At 36.3% G+C, this 16,479-nt stretch overlaps 2 protein-coding genes across 2 annotated transcripts; both read right to left on the bottom strand.

Annotated features, from left to right (window-relative positions):
* Positions 1-5,014: 5,014 nt before the first annotated feature.
* LOC146141266 (uncharacterized) lies at positions 5,015-10,864 on the bottom strand. The gene is made up of 6 exons (XM_083391881.1): positions 10,658-10,864; positions 9,432-9,654; positions 8,261-8,577; positions 6,984-7,175; positions 6,021-6,253; positions 5,015-5,209 (listed from the first exon to the last, which is right to left on the bottom strand). Exons 1-6 carry the CDS (start codon positions 10,839-10,841, stop codon positions 5,114-5,116), a joined length of 1,245 nt encoding a protein of 414 aa, XP_083248007.1. The 5' UTR covers positions 10,842-10,864; the 3' UTR covers positions 5,015-5,113.
* Positions 10,865-14,502: 3,638 nt separating this feature from the next.
* On the bottom strand, positions 14,503-16,428 carry LOC146141267 (uncharacterized). The gene is made up of 4 exons (XM_083391887.1): positions 16,229-16,428; positions 15,617-15,757; positions 15,062-15,294; positions 14,503-14,630 (listed from the first exon to the last, which is right to left on the bottom strand). The coding sequence occupies exons 1-4, from the start codon at positions 16,383-16,385 to the stop codon at positions 14,526-14,528; spliced, it is 636 nt and encodes a 211-aa protein (XP_083248013.1). The 5' UTR covers positions 16,386-16,428; the 3' UTR covers positions 14,503-14,525.
* Between the last annotated feature and the right edge of the window lie 51 nt (positions 16,429-16,479).

The following is a 16,479-nucleotide window of genomic DNA, read 5'->3' on the forward strand; positions in this document are numbered from 1 at the left end:
ACAAATTATCATGAAATGACTGCTTCTTATATCACAAATTCGTTGTTAACCATGCGCTGTAAAAGCCCGTGTCATTGGAAAATAAATCTAATTTCGAATAAGACTATTTTTGCGTTGACATATACGTGATAAATAATTGCAAAAAGAGTCTTTAACGAGACCGCATATTATTTTAATTGATTTTAGAAGGTATTTTTTAGTTCTCTCACAAGAAAAACTATTGGGTCGCCAAAGCTTAGTCGTCATACTTACACTTCTTATTTGGGCCGCCGCGAAAAACGGTTGAGAAACACTGCAAGAGAATAAAGCATTGTAGATGTTTGAAAACATTTTAACCAACTATAAGTACTTTAGGTATAAGTAACTGTTTTTACAGCGGCACCACAATGAAAAGTGACGCCGCAGTAAATTTGAGTTTTTATTTGTTGAAAACAAGATATTGACGAAAAACAATAAAAATCACCAATACGTAAGTTCTCGCAAAGACAAAAACAAAAACGACAACTTTTTTAAATATACTTTAAAATGGTCACAATGATAATTAGAAAAGTTTCAAATATGATGTTTTCAGCATTTGCTTTTTTCTGTTTTGTTAACTAAACCTAACAAAGGGGCCCAAGTTACAATAGAAATGAAAAAAACTTCAAAAAAACTTCCACAAATAGTTCCGCAATATAAGGAAACGTTAATACCTCGAATTTAAGTTTTTTTTATTTTGGTCCGGTAACTGGAAACACTCCCCTAAACCCTTTTCCCGAAAATCGAACAGCTTTAAATGAACCTCCGTCTGGCAAAAAAAAACTGCCGTGTCATTTTGCAACTGTTACGTCACAATGCTTACCTTGTCACGATCCTGGCATTTGTTACGTAGTTCGATAAGTTTGGCACCAGTGTATCACGTGACCTCAGTTGAACGTGACGAGTGGATCGCAAAATGCAAAACAATAAGAAGAAAATTAAAAAGCAAATGCAAAAATGCTTTGACATTGCTCAACAAACTGAACAAAAGTTAACAATTACGATAGGAGTTGTTTTTCAACTATTATTATTAATTATGCTTGGTAGCAACAGTTTATATACAAACTTAACCAGTGATTCTCAACCTTTTATGGCTTACGGCACTCCTCAAAAATAATAAATACATTTTCGGCACCCCGGCTGAAATTTTCGTTCAGTATTTTAATGAAATGTCACTAGAAATGAAACTGAAACAACACAATCAACTTAAAACATGTAGGAAAATGTCATTTGATATAATAGTCTCTAATCGTACACAAATAATTGTATCAAGAAGCTTACCAATTGAGCAAAAACTTCTAAAAATTCTCAAATACCTATCGGCACCATTGGGGATTCGAAATGGCACACTAGGGCGCCTCGGCACCCCGGTTGAGAACCACTGATCTAAACAAACTTTTGTTCGATTTACGTTTTTAAGCCTACGGGAAAAATCAAAAATTCTGCTTCGCATTTTCGGAAAATGTTGAATTAGTCTAGCAAGCGTTTTTATAAAATATGTGTTTTTTTCGTGTTTTAGTGGATATGAGGCTTCAATGTAGCTCAGGGCCGGGACACCTAATCACAATTCCTACTTATATCCGCAAACAGAACTTAATATCACTCTGTTTGTCCCTTACTTACACCTAGGGATGTCCGATAATATCGGATCGGAGCCGATACCAAATGCCAAGTGGTATCGATACTCGTCCGATGAAAAGGTGGTGTCGGTTCTCGTCCGATAAAAAGGTGGTGTTGGTGCTCGTCCGATAAAAAGGTGGTATCGGTGCTCGTCCGATAAAAAGGTGGTATCGGTGCTCGTCCGATAAAAAGGTGGCATCGGTGCTCGTCCGATAAAAAGGTGGTGTCGGTTCTCGTCCGATAAAAAGGTGGTATCGGTGCTCGTCCGATAAAAAGGTGGCATCGGTGCTCGTCCGATAAAAAGGTGGTGTCGGTGCTCGTCCGATAAAAAGGTGGTGTCGGTTCTCGTCCGATAAAAAGGTATTGATAGCCTAGGCCAGTGGTTCTCAACCTTTTATGACTTGCGGCACCCCTCAGAAATAATAAGTAGATCGCGGCACCACTACAAGATTTTTCCGTGGGTAATTCACTATAGATTGTTAAAATAAACGGAACTGGAGCAACACACATCAACTCTGCACAATGTAGCAAATTTTAATCGGATTTATTCCACTCTAATCTTAACCAAAAAGTTGTAAGAGTTGAGCAAAAATCAGATTCTTAAAGATTGTTAAATATCTCTCGGCACCCTTGGGCATTAAAAATGGCGCCCAGTTGAGAACCACTGGCCCAGTCCAACGGTTGGTAATAAAACTTCTCCACTCTAAAGCAAATTTTGGACCAATAGCATGAGAAAAATTACCTTTAAGCTTTTAACTTTATCTATTTACATTGTTCGAGCTCGATAATGACGTCATTGGTATCGGATAATATCGCGATATTTTGTCTATAGTATCGGTATTGGGTTAAAGTGTCAAGTATCAGACGACCCGGCATACTTACACCTTTGCTCAGCTAGGTTTATTATATATGTCGTACACTTACAATTTTGCGTAGGACACATTTAAGCGAATTTTATTTTACACTACAGGACTTTAGAAACAAATGCCACTATAAAAATATCAAAGCCATAATATTTGATAAAATCGACATTTCGCAGTTTACAGACGTTTCAGCAATACCTCATGACATCATCAGTTTAAAAATACACTTGTATTTCTGTAAATTGCGAAATGTCGATTTTATCAAATACCATCATGCTGTCGAAGTTTCTAAATCTGTTGAATTTAAGGACTCCATCAATAAGTTTGAAATAAAAACAACATCAAGCGGAATAACACAAACTTTGGAATAAGGCCAAAATAGGACTAATGCAATAGTTGTTGTAATAACATATAATTTAGAATAAGTCCAAAATGGTCAGAAAAAACGGTCAAACTAGGGCGCCAAAACACCAAAACGCCCCCCGATCGTCCCATATCCCCTAGAGCAGGGGTGTTCAAATGATTTCTGCTATGATCCATCACAGCCAAACCTGACAACATGATGATCCACCAAATACGAATTGTAAACATATTAAACACGCTTTAATTTTTATGGTGCTTTATTGATGTAAACGCTATAACTCTAATAGTTAATCTTGATTAGTGTTTATTAACCTATGTTAGTCAGGGCGCACGTGGCGAGCGAAGCGAAGCGAGCTCGATGTTTTTAGGTATACCGGCATTTCTTTTAAATTTCTTTCAAGTTTTTATTACATTGCCGAAAATACAAAATGCTAAAAAATATATGTCTAACATTTTTAAATGCGTTTTCCATTAACGGTAACGAAGCGCAAGTTCAAAAGACCGCATCAAAACGTAAACAAGCCGGACGTAGAAAGATGATTCGCGCGAAGAGGGAAAATTTTTCGCACTAACGTAGTTAAAATATAGTCAAAAAGTATTTGAAATGGACTCGTATCTAGTTTGTCAAAGAGGCGGCGGGCCGTAGGTTACCGACCCCTGTTTTAGACTTTAGGTCTTACAATAACATCGAATGGGTTTTTTGTCGCTGACTGATATCCTCAAACGCTCACAAAGATTAGCATTTGGGAGTCTCTCGTTCTATGCTTGATTTTTTACAAAATTCATCAACACTGACAATTGGTATTCACATGAAAACACTGTAGAAAGTTTATTTTTTCAAAGACTACATTAGAAGATCCGCACAAAACGCTGAAAAGATCTGGAACCGGATCATGATCCGCGAACATGACCGCTCTATAGTTTCGGCTTTATTTTGGCCATTTAGGCCTTATTTCGATGGATTTAGAACATATTCCGACAGGTTCCGGCCTTAAAAGGCTTATTCTGTCGTGGATATTACTGCGTATTTGACTTTATCATGTCATTGGTCTTAATACTATGCTTTTTTAAATTATTTTGCTTTGGATATTGTTTCTTGGTAGGTTTTATGTGTACCGTGATTTGCATGGCGTGTTTATGCTGACACGATTTGTCAATTTATTTTGGAAAGTTTAACGAGTTTCGCTTAAAGCGCGAAAAAAATTGCATTATGGTAATTTAAACAGGCAAAAAGCATACCTGCTATCTTCTTCTGTATATGGGCCTTGATATTCATTCTACGTCTAACTACAACCTCCAGCCATTATCTTAAGATTTTTCGAAACGTTCACAAAATGCTTCATACTTCTGTATGGGCTTTAATATTCATTCTACGTCTAACTACATTATCCAGCTATTATCTAATTTATTCGAACATTTACAAAGTGCTGCCTACTTCTGTGTGGGCTTTAATATCTATATGGCTTTTGATCCCTAGTCATTACCTTTAATCTCAAAGGCAATTTGTCAGAGGCGTCATTAAAAATAAAAAATGTAAGGCTATGTTTTCCTGGTTATTAGGCCAAACTTTTTTTGGCAATGGCATAGTTATCCTTCTATTGCATTATTTTTTGCAAAGTAAAAAGCACAATATATAAGCTATTGCTGCCAGGCATAATATCAAGTTTGTAGAGCTCTTCAGGCAAATGTAATTTTTATTCCGACGTTTCGACGTCCTATACAGGTCGTCTTCATCAGGGTAAATAACACTGAGTATTTGTTACCTATAGCAGCGATGGGTCCTTCCAGTCAGCTGTACGGTCAGGACTCGATTTTATTTACTAGCATGAAGCCAAATAAGAAACTCATGCTGTTTCAAAGCAATTCCACAGCCCTAGTTTCATGGCAGATTACAATTTTTATGAAAACAAACTAACATTCAGTGTTATTTACCCTGATGAAGACGACCTGTATAGTAGGTCGAAACGTCGGGATAAAAATTACATTTTCCAGAAAAGCTCTACAAACTTGGTAAAAAACACAAGTTTATTTTCAACCATAGCTGAAATTCCTAAATCAACTTGATATTGGATCGTCGATGTATTGTGAGTGGTCTTTATAGGCATCGAACGAGTACCGATACTAGCACATTGCATCCGACATGATCGTACCTCGCTAATTTCAATTTACTCAGTAATGCCAGTGAACTTTATTTATACACAGAATGGTTGACGTTATGTTGCACGAAGGTCCTTCCACTTGTATTTGCATTATTTGGCTGATGGGCAAAGACCTTTTGTAATAGCCAAGTTGTCGATATCCATCATACCACGGGATAGACGACCCTTTGTGCCAACAAGACGGATCTATAAGGAAATATAAGGTAAACATTTTGCTTTTTGTAAGTTAAATTTGTAAATATATATAAGTTTACATTTGTGTTCAGTGTATACTTGCTTTAAAAATCTGTTTTAAGTGCCAGTATATTCAGTTTATCCGCTTGTTTGATTACACAACTTTTTTGCATATTAATTTTACATGATGCTGACCAAACCAAACTTTATATTCAAATCAGTCAGACATTGAACTCAAATCAGATGTAAAACTAAGTTTAAAAAATACGAAAATTATTTTTTAAGGAAGCGCCATATAAGAATTTATTTGTAAAATATCGGCAAAATTATCGCCACGCGTTTATCGATACCGATGTATCGGTAGGAATTCAATATCGGCCGATATATTGGCCCATCTCATCTGTTTATCCTTGTGTACTAAAATTATTATAAGCAACTCTTTGCTTTTGGTTTAACTTTTACTTGATGCTAAATTAATAAATTGGGAAATATCTTTATTGTTAAGCGCTATACAATAATCATTTCTTATAAAATATCGGCAAAAATATCGGCCCGACCGATACTGAAATATCCGATACCGGTTTAAAATATCGGATAATATCGGCCGATACATCTGTTCATCTCATCTACTTACCCTTATGTGCAAAACTATTATAAGGAAGCGATATATATTCATTTTCTAGTAATATTTGCTCTAAATTTATCGATACTGATGTATCGGTACAAATTTATCGATACCGCTATATCGGTACAAATTTATCGATACTGATATATCGGTACAAATTTATCGATAGCGATATATCGGTCTATCTCATCCACTTACCCTTGTGTTTTGTGTGCTCTCCACTTGAAGTCTCATTTTCCTCCACACATCCCTCCCACTACTTATAGTGGTCAGCGGGGATTGGCCAGAATATATAGTGAGCGTATCTCCAGGCACCAAGACACGGTAGTCGAATTGCAGGCAGAAACAACCACTAAGGTCCAAACCAGTGTGTAGTATCACTGTATCACCTGGTGCCAAGTCAATCTCACCCATGCGCATAAAGTAGTTGCCTGCGAGAAATAGTATGAAATAAATCTGCCAGCTTACGCGATATTTTTCGCAAAAGGACAGGCATTTGATCCTAAAACTACTTAAGTTAATTTGGAGCCTATTAATACAAAGCCAATCACACCCATACGCATTAAGTAGTTGCCTGAGAAAATAGCAGTGTTGTAAACAAGTTATTTTATTTTAAAATAACTCAAGTCAAAGTCAAATCATTGGAAAAATGACTTAAGTCTCATTCAAGTCATTTGTATAATAACTTAAGTCCAAGTCAAGTCATTTGTAAAATAACTTAAGTCTCATTCAAGTCATTTGTAAAATAACTTAAGTCAAAGTCAAGTCATTTGTAAAATAACTCAAGTCAAAGTCAAGTCATTTGTAAAATAACTTAAGTCATAGTCAAGTCATTTGTGAAATAACTTAAGTCAAAGTCAAGTCATTTGTAAAATAACTTAAGTCAAAGTCAAGTCATTTGTAAAATAACTCAAGTCAAAGTCAAGTCATTTGTAAAATAACTCAAGTCAAAGTCAAGTCATTTGTAAAATAACTTAAGTCAAAGTCAAGTCATTTGTAAAATAACTCAAGTCAAAGTCAAGTCATTTGTAAAATAAGTTAGGGACTCGGCAGTCGGCCCCGGGTTTATAATTTTTGGCTGAAGTCGTACTTAGGAGTTGGTTATTTTTGACCGGCTCCGCAGCCCTGTCTTAGCCAAACGTTACTCAAGTATCAACTCACTTCTTGTAGTTGAATATCTCCGCACTCTCAGCCACTTGGGTTCGCTGTTTTGATTAATAGGGTCTGAAATCCCGAAGTTGTCGAACTGGAAATACTGCCCTCCAGTGGTCCGCTTTCTGCGACCCAATAGCAGGGGACTCCCCGTGTTCACCCAACCGTTCAATGACTCAGTCTCGAAATCGTTCCGGTATTCTGAAAGGGCATTGTGACGCAATAACACTTGTGTTAATGTTTAACTGTGCGCTCATCAAAGAACAAATCAGCCAGTGGCTTGCAAATCGAGATTAAAGGAAATCACTATGAATCATATTTCAAAATGCATTAGCCGCTTTATAGTCCTTTTCTCACATATTTCATTCGGAAATATCACTTTTAAAAGGCGAAATAAAATCGTATTACGACGTTGAACTACGAGGTGTAAAGATTGCATTTCAAGGTCGCATCGATTTCTAATGGCAAATCACGCAAAGATGGTTCTAAATAGAAACCAGAGATAAAATGATCCAGGGCGTCATGTGGTCATGCCCCCTCCTCCCAAAAAAATGCGTTTAAAGTTCCCTATAATATTTATAGGCATAGAAGTTTATTCGCCTAATTCTTGATCGAAGTTCTGTCGACTGGTGACGGTGGAACGTTTACTACGCAACTGTAGTTTTACCCTCATAACTATATACGCTTACTAAATCCACAAATTTCAGAAGAGCGAATCCAAATTATGTTTACAGAAAGTCTTCGCCCATTTTTGATTAAATCGTTTTAGCGCAAAGTTGTTGTCCGTTCCGACGCATCATCGAAATAAAAGGTTTGGCAACTTAAACAAACTAAAGGTGTTTCTTCGCTTTACGCTAATCGCCAACATCTTTGTTTTGTAGCTTTATTGAAGGTTACACCTCTCTAACCTAAAACTTTAGCCATGTCACCCCCTAAACTGTGTTTCCCCTATTTTAACTACAGTGCGTAAATACAACATTTTTTCGAAATCCGCGCTAAACTCAAAAGAAAAGTTTTGGAACCACTGCAATAAAATATAGGTATGCGGACTTCATCGTTCAAATATGTGAAATAGAAAATTCTAATTTAGAAAAGTGAATGGTCTTATTTTTATTTTAATGTAATTTTAAAAAGCTCAAAAAAAACAAAAAAAAAAAACTAAATTAAATCTAGTTGACCAAGTCTAATAATAAATGCGTATAATTTACAACAAAAAAAAAACAGCTTCCAGACACGATAGTTAAAAATAAAAATAAAAATTGATTTATCCACTGTAAAACTCTCACCGCTAGATGGTACCACACCCACGTTTGGAAACCTGCATCTTCCAACCACTCCACTAGGTGGCAGCGCAGAGGGGCGCACAATCGTCGCTGGAGGAAGCGGTGTGACACCTAGTGGTGGTCGTTGGGGGAGCACAACTCGGGGGGGCACAACTCGGGGTTGCACAACTCGGGGTGGCACAACTCGGGGTGGCACAACTCGGGGTGGCAGGGGGGACAACGGCTGGGGGGGTGCGACCCCTCCTGGTGATGACGTAGGACAGGTGAGGCTTGTCGTGACGTCAGTCTCGAAAGTTGTGACGTTTGTGACAACCGTGACCCTGCGTAATTACGCAATCAAGCGTGAATAGTTTAAAATCTCTGAATATTGAAACCTGACTTTTTTTCCTAGGAAGCCAGTTTTTGTTATTTGGTATAAAGGTTATTATGTCAAAATTATCTGTATTTTTAGGAAATTCAATAACGATCAGTTAATAATGGTTAAAAAATTAACCTACTACTTTTTGATAATCATCACGTGATAGTTGTAAACCCTGACTTTTTCCCCTAGGTGAACCTTTTGTTCGGGGCAGAGAGGGGAAGCGGAACTAGAATTTAAAATAACTAACCATTTAACCAAATACTTACCTATACCAATGTTTACCTTCTGCCGTGGGCAGTTTGAACTCGGGCCCTAATGCTAAAACAACGTCAAAATCGCCTAAAAAACTATAACAATATGAAAAAACTAAAAAAATCCTAAAACAATGTTAAAAAAGCCTAAAAACTACTAAAACAATATAATTGGCATAATCTAGGAATTGTTTCTACACGAACCTAAGCAAAACTGATAAAGTACAGTTATGTTTTACCGGAAAATTACGTTATTTTAAAATTTGTTCTTTAAACAATTGGTTAAAAATTAAATTTTAAAAAAAGTCAAGAAACATTTTTTTTTACTAGAAACTTTAAGCAAAGAAGTAGAAAGATTGGATATGTTTTTTAATTGAAAAGAAATGTTTTTTAATATAGTTGTAATAATGAATCGAAAGAGGTTGCGCATTTGTGCAATCATGAATAGTTCTTACAATATAAACAAAAGGATAAAAAATATATTTTAAAAGAGTGTAAAAAGAACAGAAAAAATCACAAAAAATTACTTCCCACCCCACAAAAAAAAACTCTTTCTACTCACATAACAGTGAGATCGCCAGCGCAGATGTTGGGCGGCCTCCAAACAGCAGTTACTGAGATTCCTTTAGGCGTCGGGTTGCTGTGGGTGAAAGCGCTGCCCTGGCGTCCGAAACAGTTTATGCGCTTGTAGTTTGCCGGGGGTGTGTCGAAACTTCCAACTGGACTGTTGCCCTGACGCACTTGGATGAAAATACCCTTGAAGTCCCGTTCACCCACCACCACAACTGCAACACATTAAAGCGGAAGTGTTGTACAACAGGTTGTTTTAGCATTGAAAAGTCCAAGTCTAGTCATTTAAAAATTAACTGAAGTCTTGTATTTTTGGTATTAAAAAAAAATAAGTTTTAGCCACTTAAGCTTTAGTCCAATTAATTGCAAGATATCTTGAGTCATTTGCTAACAGCTTAAGGCCAAGTAAATTAAATTTGCAAATGTAGTTAAGTCATTTGAAAAATCACGGTAAATATTGTGCAATAATTATAAGTTGACGAGCAAAACGTTGCCGCGTTTAAAGGGATTTTAAACCCTAGGGGCGAACTAAGCGGTCGTATCAAGTACTTATTATCCCTCTATAAGCAAGCAGTTGCACTTCTGCGTTGAACGTCGTTATAAGCTGATTAAAAAAAACATTGTAAACAAGCAATGTTTTCACTTAACATATGCGCCTTCACTTAGCTACCTTACTTATATTTCTTACTTAGATGTAGCCGAGCTTTTTGCTAAATGCTACTTAATTAGTTTATATTTTTGTTAAATGCTGGGTAGAAATTGCAAAACTGATTTCCGATAGATTTTTTTTCACGAAGATATATTTTTCATTTTGAAGAAGCCGCTTTAGGCGGCGCTTATATTTTCTTTTGACAAAAGACTTGCAATTTTACTCGGATATCACAACTCGTGTAGGTTTATGTGTCCTGACTTAAATATCGCTAAAAAGGTAAAATTGCACGATTAGACTTTGTCGAAAGTGACATATATTACATTTCTAACAACACCTCCAAGATAAAATATATATATTTTTTGACAAAAATCTGAATCCTGTATTTTACTCTGTTATTACCTCATGTATGCGTCCTTACTTGAATATCGTTAAAAAGGTAAAATTCCATGATCGGACTTTGTCAAAAATAACATAAATTTCGCGTAAAAAGGCATCTTCAAGATAAAAAAAATGTTCTTTTCGAAAATATCTGCATTGAGTATTTCACTCCATATATTGGTCCTTACTCAGATATCGCTCCTCATTTGCAACTTGCAACGCGTTGACGATATACCCCAGCTTCTGTGGCCTTGGTTCCCCGTTGACCTGGTGGCCAGTTGGAACCATGGAACCGCAGGACTCAAGGGGTGCTCCGTTTGGCAGGGCCGAGGCCATTCCAATGAACACACACAGCAAAAATAACTTGTACATTCTGCGAGATTAAATGCGACTGACACACCTGTGAAAGACAAATAATAAAGTTTTATAGACATGGGTACACTATGCACGGATCTGTAATGTAGCTTGATAATAAATTGGAAAGCCAAAAAGGTCGAGTAGATCTCTCAGTTACATTAACTAAAGATGATACAAGCTCGTATCGAAACGTCTTAATCAAGATAATGTCGATCTACTAGACCTTTTTGGCTTTGCAATTTATTATCAAGCTTTTTGAGACATGTTTCTAAAACGTTTAATAAGATGTCATTGTGGGGATTTTCTTTTTATATTAAGCGATCAGTGGGTTTTCTATCGTTTAAACTGGTGCAAGAAAATCGAACCCCTTTATTCCATCGAAAAAATGCATTGTTAAGATATAACTAATTTTAGGAAAAAACACAAAAAATACAAAAAACGAAATCTCCTAATCTTGAAGAAGCCAACATAACAATTAACTTAATAAAGCTTTTCATAGTTTAATGCAGACCTTGCGAATTGCACATTTATATTCTGCAGAAGGTAAACATAAGTAAATCGATAAACCTTCAAGCAAAACGCTTCTAAGTATTTAGGTATTTAATTTTAGCTAAAAGCCATTATAACACGATAAACGCAAAAAAGCACAAAGGGAACCTCTTAGTTGTACAAGAAGCCGAAAAACTTCTATATTCTGCAGCATTTAAACACAATAACACACAACTAAATCAACAAACATTTCTCTCCCAACGCCGCCAACTTCGTCTGCTTCGTGACAAGCAAATGAGCATTTTTGTCTCGATGTTGGGAGCCTTTATATCGCGACGTCGTGACAAAGGCCTTTGTTCTTGTGCCACTTGAATGCCGCTTTTTAACGCTCAGCGGCCAACCAAGTTTTTGTTAAAGTTTACCCCAAAAGTGCAGAAATAACTTGAAGTTTGCAACCCACTTGACTTGTTTGTCCTTCAATGGCCGTTCAAATTGCAGGTTTTCGACGAAAAAGGTCTGGTGGAATTTTGATCTGTGCCCTCGTTTGGTATTTAAACGCACACTGTTGGTACGGAATAATGTTTCACTAAATGTTACGTCTCTTAGGGTAGCGAGTAATTTTTTGAAAGGGTTACAGTTTACATAACAGGGTTGGGCTTAAGCACTCGCCCGCTCGCCAATGCGAGTGCAAATTGCCCTGGGCGACTGTTGATTGACACCCACTCGCCCGACTGGCGAGTGGCTTCGGCGAGAAATTTAACTATTGGTGTAGGACAACTTGTGTTGAGCACCACTACCAAGCTAAATATAACTAAGGGCCAGTTATTTCCCTAAACAATGGCTACTAAATTGTCAGTGTTATTTTTTCACTATAGATTGTAAAAAATAATTCGCTAAAAACATTGTTTTAAGCGTAAACTGCTTTATGGGTCATTAATTTGTTCATCCATGCATGGAAATAAACGACCAGACTTTTATGAAAACTAATGTTTACGTATAGAAACCATAAGACAGAATAACGATAACCCAAGAAATGACCGCGCTAGGACGAAAATTTGCAGACGGCGTGCCAACAAATTTGGCGAATGTTATTTCGTCCGGGCAAGTGCTGATTGATAGCCGCTCGCCCGACTGGCGAGTGCAAATTTTTGCTTAGGAACAACCCTGCATAATGTAAGTAAAAGCGGCCATATAGTTGGATAGCGACAATACTGTTTTTTTAATTATTTGTTAAAAAATAACATAAATGTAAATGCGTATCGTAAAAAAGGCACTGATAATGTTGCAGTTCTGATGGTAATAAAGTAATTTTCTGAAAATGCTGCACTTCGCTATTCTAACGACCTGCCTAGAAAAGTAATACATTTTTTTTTGTTTTAAATAGAATGTTGAAAAAGCTTCATCAAGGCATGCACAAAAAATGTGAAAAGACAGGCGTTTTATATGTAAAAATATGCAAAACATTACGTTGCCTTGTTGCCCTACTTGACATGAGGTCAATGAGACCAAAACAGTTTTTTCAAGGCAAAAGTTTTTGAACTGTCAAGCTAATGTTGCTAAGTTTTCACGCAACAAACCGATTTCGTGGAATCTTGTGTCCGACTCCGATTTCGCAGCTTGTATTTCACCACTTTACGTAAATAAAATAAGATGGATATCAAGAAATCCACTCATAGGGGGTCATATTATTCACCCATATATTTAAATATTTAACCGTATGTTATTTCAACTTTTTACAATTTACAATGAACAGTCTTATCAGTTTCGATATATTTTTCTTACGCATGCGTCGCATTTGGGCTTTCCTGGTTGAAAGTATTGGAAAAAATACCAGAGTCATTTCCTGCTAGCCTCATAAGTTGCATTTCCCGCTTGACGGTGATATATTTTTTTAATTCCTTAAAAAATATATACAAAATAACACCTAAACGTTTGCTTAACCGTGAAGAACGAAAAAAGACACGCACATGCAACCTCCTTTTTTATTTATTTTTTTATTGCGAATCTACAGAGCTTTGTTCGAGGTTTTAAGATTTGTGAATTTTCTTTTTCCGCTGTTGGACTTTTACAAAAACCAGTTAAAAAAATCAAAAAAATATATATATATTAAATAACTTTTCAAAAAAAACTTTTACAATTAACTTTTCGGGCAGCTTTTATTTATTTAAAAACCAAGTGCCGGTGAAACCTGTTAAATACATCGCATTTGGTTTATCAGCAGTCTTCCTGAAAATTTAAATTGCTAAAGTCAGATTTTCCGCCCAATTGTTGTTACGTCACAACCCAGCTACATTGTCACGTAAGCAAGGTGGTCACGTGACGACCTGATAGTGGCCTAAGGTTCGTGCTGAGGTTTCCAGTTGTTTTGCATAACAATAATCACGTTTGTGCCGAAATAAACACTTGAAGCGCTTAAACTTTTCACCTGGCTAGGGGACGTATTTTTTTCTTTTAAATTATGGCGGATTATGAAGACTAAACACGGATCTGTTCATAATCTTTAATAGAAAACGATTGGCCCAAATAAATCATAAAAGATTCATTATTTTGTTTGCATGCGTTTCGGTAAGTGCTTATGCCATCTTCATTGCGGTAAAAACTTGCCGAAACGTATGCAAATAACAGAATGAATCTTTTATCATTAGTTTGGGCCACTCTCTTTCTACTGAAAAAAAATGGCGGATGATGTTTTAAAAATTTAAACGAAATAATTAGCATTCAAATTAAGCAAACTATCACTGTTCAAAAGCTGTCCAATGATATAAAAATCTCTCTGTTATTCGATACATTCATTAATTTGTTAAAAAAACGATTTAATTAACTTGTATCCCCTACTTTTGGGGGGTTTTACAAGTTATACCTAATTTACGTAAAATCACATTTTGACCAAAATAAAACGCAAAAGGCAATTTACATCGGTCTAAGTTTTATATAATTCTGTTAGTATGAGTTTTACTTTTTTCTAACCAACCACCAAATTGCTTGGATTTTTATTATTTTTTGTGTTTTTGACAGACCGGCTGTATAAAAATTTAAGCCCTTTTTTTCAACAGTGCCACTTTTTTCAGTTTTTTTTTTTCAGAAACAGACAAATACAGCGGTCAGCTAATATTAATGCAGAGTGGTTCTTTTATTGAATCTCAAAATATTCTTGTAATCGCGAAAGAACTTGAATGGTTTGTGTAGCTTCAGATTAAATGCTTTATGGCTTTAACCTTGATATTGAGGTTTATCGCACATTCCCTTCATGATGTACAAATTGTCGACCTCCACTGAAGCACTGCGTTTCATTCCTCGGGTAGCAACAACCCGGATCTAAAAGCAATTAAAACAGTGAATGTCCATGGGTGTTTTAGGTATTTAAGCATAAGTTTAATTAAAAAAACCTCAAAATAATTAAAGAATGAAAAAATCAACGTCGATCATTCTAGTCGTTATACGAGCAAAACTTGAGATAAATTGCGCAATTTTTTGAGATAAATTGCGCAATAATAGATTGTTAAATAAAAACACTAAACTTCATCCTAAGTCATTTGACTAAATAACCTCCAAGTCAAGTAATTTGTCCAAAATGCTTAAGTCTATTCATTTATCAAAACGGCTCTAGTCAAGTCATTTGTCTAAACGAATGGGGCCAAGACAAGTCGTTTGAAAACAGTGACTTGGCTTTAAATCGTTACAACACTTTTGAGAACTGGCTTAGCATTCCTGTTGAAAGTTACTGTGTTAAATCCCCACCAACTCACCATAGTGGTGCGTTTGCTGTCGACCTGAACCGACATTTTCTTCCACGTGGTTTGCCTTTGTTTCATGGACTTGAGTGGTTTAAGGTAGGAGAGCACAGTGAGCCGATTTCCAGCTACAGGCATACGGAAGCTCAGGTATACACAGAAACAACCTCGAAGCTCGTATCTCGTGTGTAAACTCACCATATCTCCCCGCACCAAACTCTTGCCACCCATTCGCATGTAGAAGTTTTCTAACATACAATAAAAATATAGGTCAAATTTACCAAAAAAAATGTTTTTCATAAAAGCTTTGTTTATCACCCATTTGACTAATGATGCTTAATGCAAGCAAAGCAATGGAGTAATTTAGCCTGTGGTGAGGTTCGAACTCACGACCTCGGTCAAACTGGAACCGCCACTTTATGTAATAAGCTACACAGGCTCGGAGGGAATCAAGGCGAGAACATATCTTCCTGAATAGGTGGTACCCAGAAACCGTTTTAAAAACCCAACATCGTTAATAATGTTTATTTTTGTTGCTTTAATTAATTTGTCAGATCCATTTATACTTACTTTTTCCACCAGCTTCAAACTCTACTGCCTTCTTCCATGTCGGTCTAACGTAACCCCTTCCATAGCTGGTTGACACATAACGTGGCTTCCCAGTGTTCATCCAACCGTTGTAAGGCACCATATTAAACTTGGTCTTGTATTCTGTTGAAGTGAATTGAATTTAACTAATAACTTAATGTGGATTAAACAATGCGATCAATCGAAAACAGCTCCTCTGATAAGTGTAATTGGTAACTTTTTTTTTTCTTCATCGTACTACTAGCGTTCGGTATCAATCATCCTGAAGAAGGCGGCTTGTATAGGTTACCGAAGCTTTAGTTAACAATTACAATTACCAGAGGAGCTGTTTTTGATTAATTATTAATACATAATAATATTGTTTGCACCAGTTTATATAATATACGAAAAAGTCCAGGTTTTTTTAAATATTAAGTTAGAAGCTACAGTTTATACAAAAACAGCGTTTTTGTGCAACATGTTGCCATTTTATATTAAGTGACTCAATAGAAATACTGTGTGAAAATGTTGTCGATTGACAATTATATAATATAGTTTAGGTGTTTTAACAGACCGATTTGTATTATTAAATTTAACATCTTGACAGCAACTTACTGTTTTCCGGAAGCTTTGTCATGTTGTCGTGTTTACACATCATCCCCATGCCGCCTTTTGTTGTAGTTTCTTCTGTAGTTGTTGTTGCAGGTGGCTCCGGCGACGGTTGGTTAATTTCTATTGACCTGCCTTCTTCAAAACCTTCCATTTCCACCATTTCTTCTGTAGTTTCAACCTCTTCTGTTGTTGTTGTTGTTGTTGTAGGAGCCACTGTGGTTGTTGTTGTAGGAGCCATTGTTGTTGTTGTTGTT

The sequence above is a fragment of the Ascidiella aspersa genome, chromosome 6 (genome assembly GCF_963924565.1).
Source record: "Ascidiella aspersa chromosome 6, kaAscAspe10.2, whole genome shotgun sequence".
Lineage (NCBI taxonomy): Eukaryota > Metazoa > Chordata > Ascidiacea > Phlebobranchia > Ascidiidae > Ascidiella > Ascidiella aspersa.